The following is a 22,207-nucleotide window of genomic DNA, read 5'->3' as shown; positions in this document are numbered from 1 at the left end:
TTAAGTGGTTATCCAGCCTCACTATCATGGTTCATTTGTTCTGATTTATATTTGTATTTTGCCTGAAGAACCGGTTGATATAAAGGCACCATTATTAACGATTACAAGACACACAAGGGGCTGGATGTAGATATTAAACAGCATTGTGGACAAGGCACAACCCTGGGGAACACCACAAGAGAGTGAACAGGAAGATGAAGAAAAAGGGGGAGTGAAGGTGGTAGGCCACTGTCAGTCAAAAAGGAAGTAAACCAGGCCAACACCAGCCCAGAGTGACTGCCATGACCCAGGCGGGACAACAAGAGGGGTGGTCAATGGTGTCAAATGCCACTGAAAGATCTAATAGAATCAGGTCACCAACTCCACCATTGTCAACCAGCCTGGCCATGTGGTCCATAACTGACACTAGGAGACATTCAATGCCTCGGCCTGCTCAAAAAACCTGACTGAAAGGGGTAAAAGAAAACAGAAGTCTTAAGAAAAGAAGAAAGAAGAGGAGAGACCAAGGCTTTCAGCAGCTTCCTAAAAACGTGCAGAAGAGAAATAGGCCGAAAGCTAGCCGGAAGGGAAGGACCCAAAGAGGGGTTTTTAATAGAGGAATAACGGTGGCTTGTTTTAGCTCTCTGGGAATATGGCCAGACTGACAGGACAGGTTAATGGCCTGCGTAATCCAAGACATGAAACAAGGGGAAATGTCCTTCAGGACAGAAAGCATAATCAGATCAGAGGGAGGGCAGATTTAAGTTGGCTGATCATGTTACTAACGGCTTCCAAGGAAAACAGGGAAAAAGTGGACAATTTAGGTGGAGCATCAGCCACAGCAGAAACAGAAACGGATGCTGAAATGCGGCAGCCTGAGTGACCAAAAGAATATTCAACCTAATGTTCTCAATCGTAGTCACAAAATATCTCGATGGGGAGTCACAAAGCTCCTGAGTTGGAATGCCTGGGGTAATCTTAGCTGCTGACGAAAGCGTTCTTACTACAGAAAATAATTCCCAAAGCTGATTTAGAACTTTGTCAATTTTCCTGTAAAAAAAGCCTGCTTTGCATCCTCAATTGCAACATAATAGTGGCTCGCACATTGTATATAGGCTGTTCTTTCCGCACTCCCATAAGAGTGGCACCATTTACGCTCGACTTGTCTGAGCTGATGGCGAGCAACCTTGAGCTCTGCTGAAAACCAAGGCTCGGAGGGCCACCTACGAAGTTGGATAAGTTTAAGGGGAGCTACTGAGTCGGCTGCCATCTTAAGGGAGTGGGTCAAAATAGCCAGATCGACTTCAGTGGCTGAGGCACATTTAGTATTAACTAGGGTTATCAGGTAATCAAAATCAGCGGAGCACCAACTACGCTGCATAGCTGATGGAGGGATAGTCTTAGGGCGTGGGCCAGGAAGTGTAAGCACAAAGGGCACTAAATGGGGATCCGACCACAGAACTGGCTCAACCGGACAGACGCATATCTGAGAGTCCCTGGCAAACACCAAATAAAGAGTGTTCCCCAGCACATAACAATTTGATGGAGACAAAGGTCAGAAAGACCATCAACAAATTGGCTCCGAATAGGGGCTTGGGGCAGATTGAATTTAATATTAAAATTACCAAGAACAACAATATAGGCGAATTTGACCTGGAGTTCAGCTACCAGGTCAAGAAAAGGATTAAGAAACCCAGCATGAGGGTCAAGCGGTCTGTAAATGACCAGAAAATGAAGGGAGCATGCAGCAGATATAATAATCCGCAACAGCAATGTTTCCATAGCAACCACATGGGTATGAGGAATTCTAGACACACACAACGTAAACTTATACATTATAGCCACACCGCTGCCTGGATGCAACGATAATCGATCACAATGAATTATTTTATAATCAATAGGTAAGGCCAGAACCAACGCTAGGGTAGACGACTCCGTAAGCCACATCTCAGATAGACATAAGATATCAGGCATATGACCCTTTAATAGGCCATTGGCAGAAGCGGCATAGGCTGGCAGTGATCTGGTACTTAATAGGAAGACTGTCAGGCCGTACTCACCATCCAACGTGTGCTGACGTAAACTGGTGAGTAAACCACAAATGTAACCAACATTTGCAGCATCATTTTAAATTGAATAAATATATCACCCATTACCATTGCAACATTTAATGCTTTGGCTGCAAATAATCCAAGCAAAAATAGAGAGGAATTCCCTAATGAACAGATGCTGTTGTCCCTTCTTTGCAGCGAGTGATGAGAGGGTTCAGCGGGCAGATTCTGAGCACATGTAATTCTTTCCTTGCGGACAGCCCCCAATGGAAAGTACAGATCACCAGTCTATAGTGCTCCCCAGGGGGCTCGTCGCTATCCCATAATCCTTTAATTCTCTCTTCAATACGGTACTGAAGACAACGAGTTGCAATCATTGTCCGGCTGTGTAGTTAGCAAAACTCCATACTGACACTTTGCTCCTATAATTAAATCAGTAATGATAGTAAATCACATTTAAAGTGAATAGATTTTGCTCTCTGGAAACTTAACCTAACTCACTTTTGGAAGATGAGTGTCTGACACCTGAAGTGATTGAAAGGTGTTTATTATGCAGCTACCCGTGGCTTTAGCTATACCTGTTAAACATCTTTATACTGCAGTCCTGCCCCAGACCGTAATCCCCAGATCTAAGATTATTTTCTCCACCACACAGACACTCATCACAAGCGATCCCAATAATGTAATGCAGCCTGCCCCTCTACAAAACCATGTTCTCCTCCCTTTCACTCCACATCTGTCGAAGGCTTCGGTGGCCAAGAACAACTGCACATAGACCAGTACAATAGCAGCAGGAACAATATGAAAATAGTACAAGCATCGCTTCCCATCCGCAACCATATGCCTTCAGAACATGGTGCTCTGAACAACTGCCCTCTATCTCCTTGTACAACAGATAAAGCGAGACAGTGAGCTGAAATGTTCATACAGGAATAGATAAGGAAAGGAAAGAGGCAGAGCATAGAGAGAGAGAGTCTTCTCCAGCCAGCTTCTATAAAGTGCTGGATGAGTGCAGCACTGCTACCCCCTCACCGCCTGTAGCACTTTGGTCCCTCTGCATAATAACCATATGGATAATGAAAGATATAATAATAATAATAATAATAATTAGGCTTTTATATAGCGCTACAAACCCTCAGGTATCTGAGCGCTGCTTATTATTATGTCTGCAAATAGCAGCTCCACTTTACACACGCACACACATTCCTTCACAGCAAGAGCAACCCTTCCACATCACAAAAGTAGATTCATTTCACTAGGCTCTGTGACTAAGACATTGGGAATATTCACATTCTGATCAATAATTGTCAAACGTTAGGACAATTATTGCCTTGGCCGAGTGGTGAAAAACTATCCTAGGATAACGACTGTCGGGGAAGAAAACCAAATCAAACTTTTTCATATGGCTGCCCTTGGCTTTGTGCATCAGATTTCACATGTTAAGTTCTTTAGCTGTGTTGGGTGTAACCGCACATGTACCTCCCACCCTGATATTCGCACGCACAACATAGGTCTTCTGCAGTGACTATGTATTGTACTTCTTATTTAGTTTATATTGCATTTAAAACATATTAGGCCTCATTACAAGTTTGTTGGTCCGGTAACAACGGTTCCAGTAAGCTTGCCGGTACTGTTGTTAATGGACCTGCAAGCCACGAGTTATGCAAGCTTGCATAACTCGTAGTTCTTGAATGGTGCCGGTGCATCCATCTAGATATGCGAGCGGGTTTCGGTGCATCCGTCCTCCCCATTCCCATTGAGTCCAATAGGACTCCAGTGGGAATGGGGAGTAATATTTTGCGGCACCCGGCAATGGGCAATTACAGTGTCCGCCAGGGCTGTAATGCCCCGGTAATTGCCCATTGTTGGGTGCCACAAAATGCATGACTCCGGCGAGCTACCGCCAGGGTCATAATGAGGCCCATTGTGCCAATACAATCCATTGAGAAACAGTCCAATCCAGATACTTACTTGTTTTTTACAGCATCAGTTCTATCATAGTTCTTTTTTTCTGAAGCTGGATACGCCTGATACTTTGAAAAATGATTATGTCCAACACAGGTTCAGAATATTCCTCACAATTGCTCTTTAGAATCATTGTATTATGCTCTAGCTCAGAGGAAGAAGTTGAAAAATGTTCAAATGTCGAACTGTGAACCGAAACATCTTTGCTACTGGCTTCGAGTTTGCACAAGGTTAATTAATTAAGGTATCCCCTTTAGTATTACCTGGTGTGGTTGGGGCGGGCACTGGAGTGCTGGAATTTCCACCTATAGGAGAGAAAAATGGTGGATTTAAATGAGCTGTCATTGAAAACCTTACCTGCAAAAACAGAACTTCCAAACGACCTACTTGTTAATTGGTTTCCAAAGCACCCCAATATCAAATATTTTCATAAGGTATTTAAACAATTCAAGTGGTTGCAGACAGTATAAGTCATCGCTATGCCTCTCATAGTTTTAATTGTAACTGTTCTTTTATAACACTTACACACGCAACAAGAAGGATATTATGGCTGAGAAATTACTCCCACTTATCCTCCCTCTACTGAACACGGCGTCCTCCACCTGCGCGGACCCCACAGTACTAGTAGATACCTACAAGCGTGCTATGCTTAAAGCTCTCAACACCATTGCTCCTCTCAAACTGCGCAAACAAAAACCTTGCATCCACCTTAACTCTGGTTCACCCCTCTCTTAGGCGACCTGCATAAAGTTAAAAAAAAAGCTGAAGCTCATTGGAAAAACTTACCGTCCCTAGTTAATAAAAACAACCTCACCTTAGCCTCCCTTACCTACAAAGATGCCATCCTAGCGGCCAAAAAGGAATTGTACAACAAAAGGATCATACAAGCCCAATCAAATACCAAGGAACTCTTCAAGATCCTCAAGGAACTAGTCTCCTGTTGCCCCGCTCGTTACATGCACCCAAGACACTGAGTGGTGCTCCAACATTCAAAAGGCACTATTAAATAAAATTGTGCTGCTCCAAGTCAAAATTAATACAAAAAAAAGCCACCTCTCTGATGCAACAGGTAACCACCCATCCTACCAAACCCCTTCACCGATTCACTCCTTCAAACCTTTTAGCTTCACACCCCTTACCATTAAGGAAGTTGAAAATATTATCATGAAGCTTAAGCCTTCCAATTGCCAAGGTGACGCCTGCCCGATGCCGGTCATACAGGAAGCCGCACATGATCTTGCCCCATTCATTACATCATTCATTAATTCCTCATTCAAATCGGGCACGGTACCCGACAACCTCAAGGATGCCTAGGTTATCCCTTTAATCAAAAAACCAAATCTCGATCCCAGCAACCCCGCCAACTACAGGCCCATTACCACGGTGCCATACGTTCTCAAAATGTTGGACCGTGAAGCATATCTTCAAATCCAGGACTACCTCGAAACCAATAATCTATTACTGCTTAGACAATCCGGTTTCCGTCCCAGAAACGGCACTGAGACAGCCTTAATTGATTTGAAAACCCAAATCTAGGACCTGAAAGACAAGGGCCAAAAGGTGCTCCTGCTCCTCCTTGATCATTCTGCTGCCTTCGATCTGGTGGACCACCAAATCCTCTGCCACCATCTCAAGATTGCTGCTCACTTCTCCGACGCTGCCACATTTTGGATCTGCTCCTTCCTGGCGAAAAGAACCATGAGGGTCTTCTCTTCCTTAGCCGCAGCTGATCCAGCACACGTCCCGTGCGGAGTCCCACAAGGATCTTGTGTATCTGCGACACTTTATAACGTGTTTACTAAACCGCTCTTCGACATACTTGACTATCTGGGTGTCTCATACACCAATTATGCAGACGACACCCAGATACTCATTCCTATCACGGGCGACTATGTAACCGATGCAAAAACACTCAATGCAGTTTATACAGTCATCCAGGCCCGGATGGCACATTATGGGCTCTGCCTCAATGATGAAAAAACGGAGCTACTCATCCTAGGTTCTCACGCCAAACTCACTAAACTTGACCTCAAATACAAATCCTTTATTATCGACGGGAATGACATCAAAGTCTCCAACGTCACTAAAACACTTGGAATCTACTTAGATTCTACTCTGTCCCTCAATAGACCAACCAATGCTGTAGTCTCAGCGTCAACCTATACCTGTAAACTGATCACAGCGTGCCGCCCCTTCTTGACCTCGGGCAACTGCCTGATCCTCGCCAGAACCCTCATTATGTCCAAAATTGACTATTGCAATGCCCTCTACCTTGGGACCAGTCAAAGAAACCTTGATAAACTACAGGTCACCCAGAATAATGCCATAAGGGCAGCCCTCAACATACCCAGGCGTTCTCACATCTCTAACACCAGACGTAACCTGCATTGGCTTCCCATCACTCAGCGCATTTCTCTCAAAGCACTCGTTCTAACTCACAAGGCCAAGAACAATGCAGCCCCTGCCTACTTATCCACGCGCTTTACTCAACACACAGCAATCAAATGACCAGAAAATGAAGGGAGCATGCATCAGATATAATAATCTGCAACAGCAATGCTTCCATGGCAACCACATGGGTATGAGAAATTCTAGACACACACAACGTAGACTTATAAATTATAGCCACACCGCCGCCTGGATGCAACGATAATCGATCGGAATTAATTATTTTATAATCAATAGGTAAGGTCAGAACCAATGCTGGGGTAGACGACTCCGTAAACCACATCTCAGGTAGACATAAGATATCAGTCATACAGCCCTTTAACAGGTCATTGACAGAAGCTGCATCGGCCGTCAGCAATCTGGTATTTAATAGGAAGATTGTCAGGCCGTACTCACCATCCAACGTGCGCTGACGTAAACTGGTGAGTAAACCACAAATGGAACCAACATTTGCAGCACCATTTTCAATTGAATAAATACATCACCCATTACCATTGCAACATTGAACGCTTTGGCTGCAAATAATCCAAGCAAAAATTGAGAGGAATTCCCTAATGAACAGATGCTGTTGTCCTTTGTTTGCAACGAGTGATGAGGGGGTTCAGCGGGCAGATTCTGAGCACATGTAAATCTTTCCTTGCAGACTGCCCCCAATGGAAAGTCCAGATCACCAGTCTATAGTGCTGCCCAGGGGGCTCTTCGCTATCCCCTAATCCTTTAATTCTCTCTTCAACATGTTGGTACTGAAGACAACCACTTGCAATGATTGTCCGGCTGTGTAGTCAGTATAACTCCCTAATGACACTTTGCTCCTCTAATGAAATCAGTACTGATACGACATCACCTTTACAGTGAATAGATTTTGCTCTCTGGAAACTTAACCTAACTCACTTTTGGAAGATGAGTGTCTGACACCTGAAGTGATTGAAAGGTGTTTATTATGCAGCTACCCGTGGCTTTAGCTATACCTGTTAAACATCCTTATACTGTAGTCCTGCCCCAGACCGTAATCCCCAGATCCAAGCTTATTTTCTCCACCACACAGACACTCATCACAAGAGATCCCTATAATGTAATGCAGCCTGCCCCTCTACAAAACCATGTTCTCCTTCGTTTCACTCTGCATCTGTCGAATGCTTCGGTGGCCAAGAACAACTGCACATAGACAAGCACAATAGCAGCAGGAGCAATATGAAAATAGTACAAGCATCGCTTCCCATCCGCAACATTAGCCGTCAGAACACGGTTCTCTGAACAACAGCCCTCCATCCCCTTGTACAACAGATAAAGCGAGACAGTAAGCTGAAATGTTCATACAGGAATAGATAAGGAAAGGACAGATGCAGAGCATAGAGAGAGAGAGAGAGTCTTCTCCAGCCAGCTTCTATAAGTGCCGGATGAGTGCAGCACTGCTACCCCCTCACTGCTTGTAGCTCCCTGGTCCCTCTGCATAATAACCATATGGATAATGAAAGATATGTCTGCAAATAGCAGCTCCACTTACACAAAGCATACTCAGTAATAGTCTAAAATGGATTCATGTGCCTAGAGAGTCAAGCCTTATCTTAGTCATTGATGATGCCCCGTAACACTGAAACAGACATGGCGTTGCGGGTGATAGGTGCATATGGGATGAGACCTAGTAGTTAAGGAGAGATTGTGTCATTTGGGGTGGGACCAAACCAAAGGACTTTTTCCCTTCTCTAATCCCATGGCAGACCGAAAACGATGGTTCGTAGGCTTGCTCGATGCACTGCCAGTAGTTATGATTCATTTAAAACGTTACAGAGATCACTTCAGTTTTCTAAAGTCACCTGAGTGGGATGTTTCTACACAGACGTGGATGCCGAGCCTGCCAAGTCCAGAAACCCAAGCTGCACCTCACTGATGACACCCAATGAAGGCCTTGCATGTCGGGTGCTGCACTGCTGCCTGACATCTTGTGCAGAAGGATTGTGGCCTAACAGTTAGGGCTGCACTTCCTGTTTCGTGGCGGGACCACGCCTAATGTGGATATTGTCTTTCCACTTCTGTAATGGCAAGGCAGGCTGAAAAATGATGATTTATTTGTATTGATCGGTTTTGCCAGTGACATGTGCACAAAGGGTGAGCAAGTGCCCACTTTACACACGCACACACATTCCTTCACAGCAAGAGCAACCCTTCCACATCACAAAAGTAGATTCATTTCACTAGGCTCTGTGACTAAGACATTGGGAATATTCACATTCTGATCAATAATTGTCAAACGTTAGGACAATTATTGCCTTGGCCGAGTGGTGAAAAACTATCCTAGGACAATGACTGTCGGGGAAGAAAACCAAATCACACTTTTTCATATGGCTGCCCTTGGCTTTGTGCGTCAGATTTCACATGTTAAGTTCTTTAGCTGTGTTGGGTGTAACCGCACATGTACCTCCCACCCTGATATTTGCACGCACAACATAGGTCTTCTGCAGTGACTATGTATTGTACTTCTTATTTAGTTTATATTGCATTTAAAACATGTTAGGCCTCATTACAAGTTTGTTGGTCCGGTAACAACGGTTCCAGTAAGCTTGCCGGTACTGTTGTTAATGGACCTGCAAGCCACGAGTTATGCAAGCTTGCATAACTCGTAGTTCTTGAATGGTGCCGGTGCATCCATCTAGATATGCGAGCGGGTTTCGGTGCATCCGTCCTCCCCATTCCCATTGAGTCCAATAGGACTCCAGTGGGAATGGGGAGTAATATTTTGCGGCACCCGGCAATGGGCAATTACAGTGTCCGCCAGGGCTGTAATGCCCCGGTAATTGCCCATTGCTGGGTGCCACAAAATGCATGACTCCGGCGAGCTACCGCCAGGGGCATAATGAGACCCATTGTGCCAATACAATCCATTGAGAAACAGTCCAATCCAGATACTTACTTGTTTTTTACAGCATCAGTTCTATCATAGTTCTTTTTTTCTGAAGCTGGATACGCCTGATACTTTGAAAAATGATTATGTCCAACACAGGTTCAGAATATTCCTCACAATTGCTCTTTAGAATCATTGTATTACGCTCTAGCTCAGAGGAAGAAGTTGAAAAATGTTCAAATGTCCAACTGTGAACCGAAACATCTTTGCTACTGGCTTCGAGTTTGCACAAGGTTAATTAATTAAGGTATCCCCTTTAGTATTACCTGGTGTGGTTGGGGCGGGCACTGCAGTGCTGGAATTTCCACCTATAGGAGAGAAAAATGGTGGATTTAAATGAGCTGTCATTGAAAACCTTACCTGGAAAAACAGAACTTCCAAACGACCTACTTGTTAACTGGTTTCCAAAGCACCCCAATATCAAATATTTTCATAAGGTATTTAAACAATTCAAGTGGTTGCAGACAGTATAAGTCATCGCTATGCCTCTCATAGTTTTAATTGTAATTGTTCTTTTATAACACGTACACACGCAAAAAGAAGGATATTACGGCTGAGAAATTACTCCCACTTATCCTCCCTCTACTGAACACGGCGTCCTCCACCTGCGCGGACCCCACAGTACTAGTAGATACCTACAACCGTGCTATGCTTAAAGCTCTCAACACCATTGCTCCTCTCAAACTGCGCAAACAAAAACCTTGCATCCACCTTAACTCTGGTTCACCCCTCTCTTAGGCGACCTGCATAAAGTTAAAAGAAAAGCTGAAGCTCATTGGAAAAACTTACCGTCCCTAGTTAATAAAAACAACCTCACCTTAGCCTCCCTTACCTACAAAGATGCCATCCTAGCGGCCAAAAAGGAATTGTACAACAAAAGGATCATACAAGCCCAATCAAATACCAAGGAACTCTTCAAGATCCTCAAGGAACTAGTCTCCTGTTGCCCCGCTCGTTACATGCACCCAAGACACTGAGTGGTGCGCCAACATTCAAAAGGCACTACTAAATAAAATTGTGCTGCTCCAAGCCAAAATTAATACAAAAAAAAGCCACCTCTCTGATGCAACAGGTAACCACCCATCCTACCAAACTCCTTCACCGATTCACTCCTTCAAACCTTTTAGCTTCACACCCCTTACCATTAAGGAAGTTGAAAATATTATCATGAAGCTTAAGCCTTCCAATTGCCAAGGTGACGCCTGCCCGATGCCGGTCATACAGGAAGCCGCACATGATCTTGCCCCATTCATTACATCATTCATTAATTCCTCATTCAAATCGGGCACGGTACCCGACAACCTCAAGGATGCCTGGGTTATCCCTTTAATCAAAAAACCAAATCTCGATCCCAGCAACCCCGCCAACTACAGGCCCATTACCACGGTGCCATACGTTCTCAAAATGTTGGACCGTGAAGCATATCTTCAAATCCAGGACTACCCCGAAACCAATAATCTATTAGGGCTTAGACAATCCGGTTTCCGTCCCAGACACGGCACTGAGACAGCCTTAATTCATTTGAAAACCCAAATCTAGGACCTGAAAGACAAGGGCCAACAGGTGCTCCTGCTCCTCCTTGATCATTCTGCTGCCTTCGATCTGGTGGATCACCAAATCCTCTGCCACCATCTCAAGATTGCTGCTCACTTCTCCGACGCAGCCACATTTTGGATCTGCTCCTTCCTGGCGAAAAGAACCATGAGGGTCTTCTCTTCCTTAGCCGCAGCTGATCCAGCACACGTCCCGTGCGGAGTCCCACAAGGATCTTGTGTATCTCCCACACTTTATAACGTGTTTACTAAACCGCTCTTCGACATACTTGACTATCTGGGTGTCTCATACACCAATTATGCAGACGACACCCAGATACTCATTCCTATCACGGGCGACTATGTAACCGATGCCAAAACACTCAATGCAGTTTATACAGTCATCCAGGCCTGGATGGCACATTATGGGCTCTGCCTCAATGATGAAAAAACGGAGCTACTCATCCTAGGTTCTCACGCCAAACTCACTAAACTTGACCTCAAATACATATCCTTTATTATCGACGGGAGTGACATCAAAGTCTCCAACGTCACTAAAACACTTGGAATCTACTTAGATTCTACTCTGTCCCTCAATAGACCAACCAATGCAATAGTCTCAGCGTCAACCTATACCTGTAAACTGATCACAGCGTGCCGCCCCTTCTTGACCTCGGGCAACTGCTTGATCCTCGCCAGAACCCTCATTATGTCCAAAATTGACTATTGCAATGCCCTCTACCTTGGGACCAGTCAAAGAAACCTTGATAAACTACAGGTCACCCAGAATAATGCCATAAGGGCAGCCCTCAACATACCCAGGCGTTCTCACATCTCTAACACCAGACGCAACCTGCATTGGCTTTCCATCACTCAGCGCATTTCTCTCAAAGCACTTGTTCTAACTCACACGGCCCAGAACAATGCAGCCCCTGCCTACTTATCCACACGCTTTACTCAACACACAGCAATCAGACCACTGAGATTGGCTCAGGTGCACACACTGACTATTCCTAGTTTCAAGCTGCAGACAGCCAGAGGCTCGAGCTTCCCAGTCCTTGCAGCTAAGCTTTGCAACACCCTACCTAATGCTCTCAGAAATGTCCCTCACATCCACTCCTTCAAAACGAAAACCAAACTGTGGCTTCGTGAATTGGAGGCCCCGGCCCTCGCGCCATAAACCACACTTTTGCCATTACACACTATAAACTGCTCATTCTATATACTCAGGCCACTCGCCTCCTCGCTATGTTATGTGTTTTGCTTGTAAATATGTTTAAAATGTTTAAAATTTATTTTGCTAGAACCTCTAATTATGTATCTATTGCCGTAATCTGCAACTGTCTGCAAAACATGCGCCCAGATGCCCCGGGGCAAGGTGCGCACTATAAATAAAATAAATACAAATGCAAATAACGCACTTAATTCCGGGGACCGGTTTCTAAGTGCGAGACCGGGTTGCAAACCTGTGTTGCTATGCGTTGACTTGCTTCCGAGTCAAACGCCTTGCACCTGGCCTATCCTCCCGGCCCCTTCATGGCCCCTCCATGGCGCAGTTGACATAGCTGAACGACTGAGTACCTATCTTGTTTTGCACTCGCAATTGTTTTGCACTCGTAATTGCATGAGTAGCTGTTACATGTCCCTTTTTAGTTTCCAATAGTCTCATAAGATGCTAACCTCTACATCTTGAGGTTAACAAGTGGTGCACTACCGCTGGGCTGCTCCCACGAGGCCTAGTGCTGCTTCTAGCAAGTCAGGTTCTGGTTGACTGGCCACCACACTGATAGGATGAAGATCTCATCGGCATTAGAATCCCCCCGACCCCATGGTCGGACACCTCTCCTTGTTTTTCGCAATGCCCTATAATCTTAGTAAACTGGTGAATGAAACACAAATGGAGCAACAATAGAGAGGAATTCCCTAATGAACAGACGCTGTCATTTCTGAGTGTCGAGGGGGTTCAGGAGGCAAGTTTCTACATTACCTCTTTCCTCGTGAACTGCTTTGTTAGGGATATTTATGCAGCAACCTTCAATGCAGGGAATTCTTTCTCTCCCCAATCAAAAACACCACATTCATCTTTCCTTTTCGGTTCAATCTAGTCCTGTGTGTGACTCATACTACGCCATGAGGATCCCTAACCCCTGTGCCACAGATAAGCCAAGAAGCAGGCCGGTGTACAGAAATAATATATTTATTAAGGAATAGGAAAATTAAGATGTATACAAAATCCCACATTATGCCACCTCACTCTGTGGTCCAAATGCTCTTCTTGCCTGACAATTCAAGTTCCACAAATGAAAATCACCAGTGGTTTTGGATCATTCAAATCACAGAATATTTAACCCCACAACATGTACAGTCAAACCTCTTTGCCTAGGGTTCACTTTTACTAGCTTGTAGTTCCTTGAAACATGACAAGATCATAAGCTTGACATTCTTTTTTCTTGAAGTTTAATTTAAATAATATGCAATGCTGGCCTATTGGCAAAAAACTATTTCACACATGCAGCGCTTTGTATTTTTAAAATTTCCATGAGCATTTGAAGACTGTTAGGGAGAATTCTCTGTTTAGGCTGAATTTCCTAACCTAGTGAGTCCCCCAGCAGCTTTTTGGGATTTCTGGAGTTCGTTTTTTTCTCCTGCCAAGAGTGAGACTCTTTTACTCCCACTCTTAGACATGATTTGTGGTGTTCCTTTGAATGTTAATGTGTTTTATGGCCTATGGGGTCTTTTACTCCATAGGGTCTTGTGTGTTTTTACTATGTGTGTTACACAGCACCCTCCGTGTAGTAACACAGGGGGTGTCATAGTGACCCCCCCACCATAGACTCCATACCCTGGGACTGACTACTGTCTCCCAGGGCATGTAAAGTCACCATTGGCTTTACTAGTCCCAAATTACTAACAGAACCAGTACAAACCATCTTTTTGTGGACGTACTGGTAGGGGCAATTCGATTGCCCCTGGGTCTGTTATTCGAGGGGGCACTGTCCCATCCCCCCTCGTCGAGTTTTGGCTGGTGGCCGTGGATACTACTTTTTATATTCAACCGCGAATATATCTCTATGGGATTTTCCCATTGTTCGAGGCTAATACTTTTTTTTAACATAGCCTCTTACATACCGCCGGTTTATTTATTTAACATTAATTTACCGGTTGGTATTTTCTGCCAAAACTCGGTTTTAAAATGGCATTTGTGTTCGCCTCTGTAACTCCAAACCAAAGGTCGAGCCCTTTGTTCCACTTTTGGCGGGCTTCTACACAGAAGCCCTCCAAAGTGGTGCCACTCTGTCTGGGTACCACAGGGGGTGTGGGAGGGGGTTTAGGCACCCTGGACTGAGTTACCCTGGTAACTCAAGTCGCACTCTTGTGTGATTGGCCCAAGTGGTGAGCTGCCCGGCTCACCACTTAGCATGTTTGATTGACAGCTAGGCTGAGTGAATGGGGGTATGCTGCATAAAAGCAGGGCTTTTTGGACTGGAACTTCAGAAGTCGCCACAGGACCTGAAAATCCTAAGAGGGAGAAACTGAGCTGACCTGCTACGACGACACCACCGGTAGAGCCCTGCTGAACCGACTCTCCACTTCCCAACGACAAAGGAGATCTCCCTGCTGGAGAGTCTTCTTCCCTTGACTGGTGGGCACAACCAGTTTACCTTATTTTTCTTCGCTTCCAAGACGTCCAAGTGGTCGAATTGCCCGTGCCAAGCTCCCCGGCAACCGGATAGCCACTTACCCTTGCACCGCGAATAAAAGGACCACTCCTTTTAATTGAGAACTCCGCGGCTGGTTTCTTCCCTGGCAGTGCAACGGACTCCTGCTGTCCTCCACAACGAGATCCTCTCTTCCTCCGGACGAAGCACTGACTTGCAACCACTGCCAGGAACAACTGCCCCCGCTGGAGCGTCCTCACCATTTTAAGGTACCGTGTCCGCCAGGCCTCCCTTTCTAAAGATTGCTACAAGGTAATAATAATCCCTTAACCTTCTGGACTGGGCTGGCCGCCTTGACCACCTAACTGGTCCCTTTCTGTTGATCCAACTCCTTTCTGAACTTTTTGCGAGACTTTTGAGCACTTTTAAACCATGTGACCTTGGACACATTTCGTCCGGAGCCTCTTAAAGTGGGTCCGGCCTTGTTAACTTTGACTTTACGGTTTTAACCTGCCTTCTTCTCCTACTGTGTTCTTCCGAAAGTGTTGGGATCTGTTTCTATCTTTGCTCTGCCTTTCTCTCCCTTGTAAGCCGATTGATTAGAGTGCCATCTTCGCTAAGCGCTCACAGCTGTCTGAAAATAAGTGTTGCTTTACTGAAGACTTGTCTAATAATCGTTGAAGGGAGTGTATATCTTTTAGTGACCGTGTTTTTGAACTGCTTGATCTTAGTGCCAGTGTGTTTTATTAGATGTGGGTTTTAAATAAATAATTATATCTCATTTACACCAAGCTCTGGTCAGTGTTTGCTTGTTCTACTGTGTTCTTTTGACCTATTGTGAATACTCTGTATACTGCCTAACTCTTCTTGATACTTGATACTCTTCAGCTACCAGGTAAATCTGGGTGGTACAGACTGCTACCAATTGGGTTTATTGCCAACACCTGTAGTCTTAAATCTTTTGCAGTCGTCCCAGAGGGAACTGCACAGGTTTCTGCCTAACAAAGACGCAAGCAGTTTTAGTTAATTTAATCACATGTAAAAATAAATGTCACTGTTGCTGCGCTTTTCGCAATGCTGGTAGTTTTATTACACACCTAGTTTTTCAGAACAAACACTGATTTCTATTTGCAACCCTTCTTCTTTCACCACTATGCAAGGCAAAATCTCCCTTCTCTTGGGACCCCTTTCTCACTCCAATGAAAGTAGTGCTTTTAAATCAGTGACTCCACTCTGTTTTCACGTTTGGGAAGACATGGTCCTGTCGCAGCATACAAACCCAGGTATTCTGCTGGTTATTTGGAAACCCTCTGCTATAAGGCAGGTTTCAGGGGACTGGAAAGCAGTAGGGAATTTCATTTTTAATGCACTCCCTCCCTTTAGGGAATTTTGTAGTTAGCAAAAATAAATAGGAGTACCCAATTACTTTACAGAATATCACCTTATTCACACTGGAAGTGGTGTTAATTTCGAATATCAACAAAATCACCCCGTGTAATTTGGCTTTTTGGTAATGAATTAAATTATTGTTTAATACAAATACTAAGGATCTACTTCATGTGCCCACGGAATCAATAATGGGAAAAGTATTCCATAAAACAGACCCCCACCAAGCTTGGGGTGGATGGACAAGTTTACTTACATAAATCTGCCTTGGTTTGCGGTCAGGAAAAAGGAAACATCAAGGCTCAGGTCGTCTATAGTTAGGACAGGGACATTCAGAATTTACCATAAGTCATGGATATTCTCCAAGCTCAATCCCTTTATTTTGCCTCTCCTTGGTCATAGATCTCAGCCTCTGTCCCCTCTCATGGTTTTCTCCAGCAATCTCATCAGCAGATTCAACCTACGTAATTTCAAGCAGTCACCAGATTTCCATTGTGCGTCCCCTATGAATCTTAAACCACACCCACAAAAATGTCTTAAGGTTGACATGCCGGCTCTCAATATGAATTGTTATTGTTTTTTAAAAATTATTATTATTATTATTATTATTATTATTTTGGACACCTACGGTCCTCTCCTCCCCCAAGGCCTAGCCCCCTCTCTGTGGCTAGGCTCCTGGAGTTATTAAGCCTAAATTATGGGAAGCATCAGTCCACCCACTGGGATTTACATTTCCAGACATTTCAATTTTGCACTCAAAAACTACAACGTGACAAACATTTTGTATTTACAAATAAGCCTACTAATATATATATGGTTACATTCATCCCATCATGACACACTTAATTAAATGACTCCTGTTTTGGCACAAACACGCAAACTCCTGTTTGATTCAAACAGCAGTTTTTCCTGAATTACACACGGATGATAAAAGTCAGTGACTCACAATTTTACATACTGTTAATTAATTCACTAAGCTTCTACCTCCCAACATTTTTGCCTCATGACATTAGCTGGGAAGCCATAATCACATTTTAGGTTGTAGCTCGGGGTTCCCAAGGTCGAAATTTGATGAGTCAACAGGTAGGCCTTGAAATAAGCTTTCTACTGATACTTGTTCCATTTCTGGTGACAAGGGGTTGGAGCTTGTGGGATCTGTGGATCTCTGTGCTATTGTTGTTTGCTCTGTTGTTTGTGTGTACTTCCTTTGTTTGTCTTCCGCCCGTAAGGGGATCTCGGCCGGACACAGCTTCTGCTGTCCCAATGTTCTCTGGGTAATTGCTATGGTACCTCAGATCCAACACTCCTACTCCGGTGCTGACCAAGTGATGCTTGTTTTTAATAAGTTTAAATTCCAAACTTTGTAAGTTTTTCCAATACACATTGCTTTATTGTTTGTCAAGTGTTTCATACAATGATTGTCATTCTTGTGACATACATCCTAGTAATTCCGAACTCCCATAGTGTACCGAGTAGGCAATTGCCTAGCCGACACGTGTTTCAACCTTAGGGTTTTTCTCAAGACTGTTCATAGTACAAGTGGTGTTTTATCGTGAAAGAGTGCCCAGTGAATGGTGTTACTGCTGGTTGTGATAAGGTTTAGGAATAGTTCAAATTAATTTCATTTTTTTGGATTGGTTCATACAAAAAACGAGACCATAGAGTACATTTTGCAAATATATTCACATGACAAAATCCCAGTGTGTGCATATTTCACATTTAGTTTACGTTGGCATGTTAATATTTGTGGGATGTCACATAGTCCAAACATATCAAGTGCGGTACAGTAATAGTACGTATGGTGATTAACAATGGTTAAGGAAGGGTAATAGAAAGATCACACTGATAGTTGCGTGAAACATTCGGAGGCAGGGAGGAAGAACTGACATTTTGTTAGCATCCGTCTTTATTGCGCCTGTTCCCTGGATTTATAAATGCTGATGAAGGCAAGCTTACCAGTAATGTCAGTATCTTGGTCCTGGTTAGTGAGGGCTGTTGTCAGTTTCAATGATTGGACTGGATAGTCACTGTTAAGATAAGTGGGTATGATGATTAATGGTTGAGTTAATTGCAGCATGTTAATGCTCAAGCATGGATTATTTAGCTGTGCCTATGTATGGTGATTTGATGGAGGTGGTTTAGCACCCTTAAGAGAATACCCGATTGGCTGTGCTGCAAGTGTCGCCTGTGCGAGATATTTCCTATCAGAATCCAGTCAATGGATGTGACCGATTGTTATCAAGTTGGCTAGAGCCCTGTTGCGTGATTCCTTTCAAGCTTCCACTGTTGTTGCAGCAGCTGACATTTATTTATTTATTTATTTGCATTTGTTAAGCGCACAGCAGCCCGTGGGCATTGTGGCGCTGGTTACAGTGGATATTCATATCTTAGTTACAGTAGTCACGTAAATACAGCATGAGATGGCATTGTGGCTTGTAGTGCATAGGTGCAGATATCATAGTAGTGCGCAAGTATATACAGTGAGCTAGTAGCTAGTTGAAGAGTGTAGTTTTTAGATTTTTTCGGAAGGCCTGAAGGGAGTTTCCGCTCTGAGGGCTGTGGGTAACGTGTTCCAGAGTTTAGGTGCCAGATAGGGGAATCCTAGACCTCCTGCCTTGGCCCTGGTGATTCGTGGCACTGTGAGTTGGTTGGTGTACTCGAGTCTAGTGGGTCTAGTGGATTGTGTTCTGACTAGAGAGTCCGATAAGTAAGAGGGTGCCGTTAGGTTGATGCATTTGTGTGCGATGGAGAGAATCTTGAAGGAGATTCGGTCTTTAACTGGTAGCCAGTGAGCGTTTTTTCTTGCTTGGGAGATGTTCTCTCTTTTGGGAATACTTAGAGCTGCTCTGAGAGAGTTGTTTTGAGGGGTTTGGAGTCCCCGCTAGGAGGGAATTGCAGTAATCCAATTTAGCTCCTATTGTAGCTCTTGCAATGGAGAGGCAATTGTCTTTTGTTAGAAACCGCTTTATGGCATTGATTAGTTTGATACTCAGAGCGGAGGCTGATACAATGGTGATGAATGGACATGAATAAGTGTTGACCACATCCCCACTATGTGTGTTGTTAGATTGGATTTCTTGTTCCATGTGATGTCGGTATATAATACAGTGGCCGTTGTTCTAATTTTCATAGCGCTACGGAACCTTGGTCTCGTAGCGCTATGGAACCATAGTAACATTCCTGTCTCCCTTGTTGGAATTACACAGTCTTATGTAAGTTCTTAAGGCAAAATTTGCACCACAAACCACGTGATTAAATAACCGCAATTGGTAATTGCTGCCGCAATGTTAACGTTCCGAATCCCAGGAAGTCATTAGGTGATACGTGCCGTGATTGCACGTGATGATTTCATAAGGATTTAGCTCAACTTAAGTATTTAACCCGGGCGAATTAACCCTCCCATAGAAATTATGTATGCACATAGTCCACCCGAGCGGCGTCCATGTGTACATAATTTGTAGCTGGCTGTGGGTCTTAACAAGCCTGTAGCACCCCCTAGAGAATGTTGTACTCCCCGATTGGAAAAGACAAAGTCAGTGCCCCACACAACCTTGAAAGGGGGGACAGTCAGTCTCCTTACCTAATCACGGTTGGGTGTGAGCACCGTACGTGGTCCTGCGGTGATCAGCTCGATTATGGTGATCCTGTGAAACTTTCTGAGAGCCATTAAAAAGGCGAGAGCAAGGGGCCGCTCGATTGGTCTATGCGTAAGGGCCAGTGATTGGTGGCCAAATAAAACATATGTTATGTTATGTTTATTAAGTTTATATAGTGCTTTAATCCAAAGCCCTATATAGAAGGGCGTGGCCATGTGACGAGTACCAGATATCTATCCAGTTGGAGTTCAGTCCTTAACTAATTGGGCATTTACTGTGTGCTGCATGGAAGTTGCGCAAACCACAATTTAGCTACCAATATATTGCGCGGATCGCGGTAGTAGTGTGAAAAGGTGAGCCGCATATTGGGTTAGCTGCCGTTATCCAGTTGTCTTTTTTGGGATCTTCTGTTCTCATAAATGATGTGCTAAGTAAAGTTCTTAAAGTTGGGGCTTTACTGTACGCCATGAGTGGTCTCTCCGCTATGCATTTTTGTATATCATCATCAATCTGGAGTATATGCCAGTGTTTTGCCAGTGTCTTTTGTATCTTGTGACTGTCTCGTTGGTATTGCATGACATATCTTAGTTTACTGTCCATCCTCTCCCCCTTTTCCCTAGGCTTGAGTAGGTTTTTTTTTTTTTTAGGTATGACTGGCTTTATTGCTCGCCGTTGTTATTGCTTCTTGTCTGTATCCTCTTTGTGTGAAGCGTTCCTTGAGTAATTCACATTCTGCTGTGAATGCTGCTTCATTATTACAGTTCCTCCTCGCTCTGATGTATTCCCCCTTGGGAATATTGTCGATTGTCGTCCTCCGATGGCAGCTGGTGGCATGTAGTACTGAGTTGACTTCAGTTGGGTTTCTGTATGTGCTGGTTGTCATTTCTCCATTGTTGATTCTAATGCTGATATCCAGGAATTCAATTTGTTGTTGGCTGTGTGTTCCCGTGAACTCAATACCAAACTGGTTCTTGTTGAGATATTCTTTAAAGTTCATTAGTTGCTGTTCTGTTCCTGACCAGATCATTAGGACATCGTCAATGAATCTGTGCCAACTCTGTATGTATGCTCTGAAATCCTGGTTCGAAAATACATGTATTTGTTCAAAGTGGTTCATGAACAAATTGGCCAGGGAAGGTGCGTACAAGGCCTCCATGGCTATACCCTTTATTTGCCGATAGAAAATGTCATCAAATAAGAAGATGGTGTTATTCAGGGATCTGTAGAGTGTGCATGCTGTTTCTAATATAGGTAGGTATCTTGGTTACCTCTGGACCCAGTACATTGTTAATGTAATATTGGGTGGCAAGGCCTAAGGGCACACTGATAGGTCACTCAATTGTTGTCTAAATGTGGTCAGAGTTCAGTTGGTGTTCAGTCGGTGTGGTCAGAGGTAATAGTGTTACAAAATTAAATGCATATTGGGTGGAATGCATGAATGCACACTGGTAAGTCACTCAATTGTTGTAGTGGCGTCTAAGCAGCATGGCTGCTACGTTCCATATGAGAGTAAATGGATTAACTGAACCCATAGTTGGTCTGTGATTCTAATAAAATGTCCAATGCCTGTCTATGCATGGTCAGAGTTCAATCTCTGGATGTTTGAATGTGAGTGCATTCCCAGACTGGGTTATGCAGGGACAAACACCCAACTGTTGTACTAATCAACACACTGTGACGTTTGGTAAAATGCTTTAGTTATTGGCCAGGTCAACAATCAGAAAAAAGACAAGTGAGAGTAAGTATACATCACAGAAATACATTAATTTCATGTTCTGTGTTGAGGCCAAGCAGCACATTCCTGTATTTTCAGATTAGCTTGGCTTCCCTTTGGCATAGTCTTAGTTCTCGATCCCCGCCTCTTGGTTCCATTCCGACGGTTTCCAGACCGATTAATCTGATGTCTTCTTTACGTTCCAATTGATGCTTCTCTTGCCAATGTTGTGCCAGGGGGTATTTGGCCTCCTATGATTTGAGTGTCCCCAGGTGCTCCTGTATCCTGATTCTCAGCTCCCTGATGGTGCTGCCTATATACATTAGTTTGCATGCACATACAATCACATAAAGCACATATTTTGTTTTACAGTTCAAAAAGTTAGTGATAATGTGTTTCAGGCTGTGCCGAAAAGTGAGAGTCTTAGTCTCTAGTGCGTATTTGCACATCGAGCATGTGCCACATTTGAAAAACCCTTTTGGTTTAGCTGCCGTTATCCAGTTGTCTTTTTTGGGATCTTCTGTTCTCATAAATGATGGGCTAAGTAAAGTTCTTAAAGTTGGAGCTTTACTGTACGCCATGAGTGGTCTCTCCGCTTTGCATTTTTGTATATCATCATCAATCTGGAGTATATGCCAGTGTTTTGCCAGTGTCTTTTGTATCTTGTGACTGTCTCGTTGGTATTGCATGACGTATCTTAGTTTACTGACCATCCTCTCCCCCTTTTCCCTAGGCTTGAGTAGTTTTTTTTTATAGGTATGACTGGCTTTATTGCTCGCCGTTGTTATTGCTTCTTGTCTGTATCCTCTTTGTGTGAAGCGTTCCTTGAGTAATTCACATTCTGCTGTGAATGCTGCTTCATTATTACAGTTCCTCCTCGCTCTGATGTATTCCCCCTTGGGAATATTGTCGATTGTAGTCCTCCGATGGTAGCTGGTGGCATGTAGTACTGAGTTGACTTCAGTTGGTTTTCTGTAT

The 22,207-nt window shown here is 44.0% G+C and overlaps 1 protein-coding gene across 11 annotated transcripts in view; it reads right to left on the bottom strand.

Annotated features, from left to right (window-relative positions):
- The window catches only part of MUC13 (mucin 13, cell surface associated), a 449,549-nt gene that overhangs the window by 193,911 nt on the left and 233,431 nt on the right, over window positions 1-22,207 (bottom strand). For 10 of the 11 annotated variants that reach the window (XM_069616647.1, XM_069616649.1, XM_069616652.1 and 7 more), the window contains 2 exons: window positions 9,609-9,650; window positions 4,259-4,300 (listed from right to left, as the gene is read on the bottom strand). In XM_069616647.1, the coding sequence (XP_069472748.1) occupies window positions 4,259-4,300; window positions 9,609-9,650 (84 nt within the window). The remainder of the gene's footprint in view (window positions 1-4,258; window positions 4,301-9,608; window positions 9,651-22,207) is intronic. The other variant, XM_069616650.1, reaches the window with a different exon arrangement.

The sequence above is a fragment of the Ambystoma mexicanum genome, chromosome 9 (genome assembly GCF_040938575.1).
Source record: "Ambystoma mexicanum isolate Mex_15411 chromosome 9, UKY_AmexF1_1, whole genome shotgun sequence".
Lineage (NCBI taxonomy): Eukaryota > Metazoa > Chordata > Amphibia > Caudata > Ambystomatidae > Ambystoma > Ambystoma mexicanum.
Note: the sequence above shows the minus strand (reverse complement) of the source record. Positions and strands in the feature narration are given on the sequence as shown.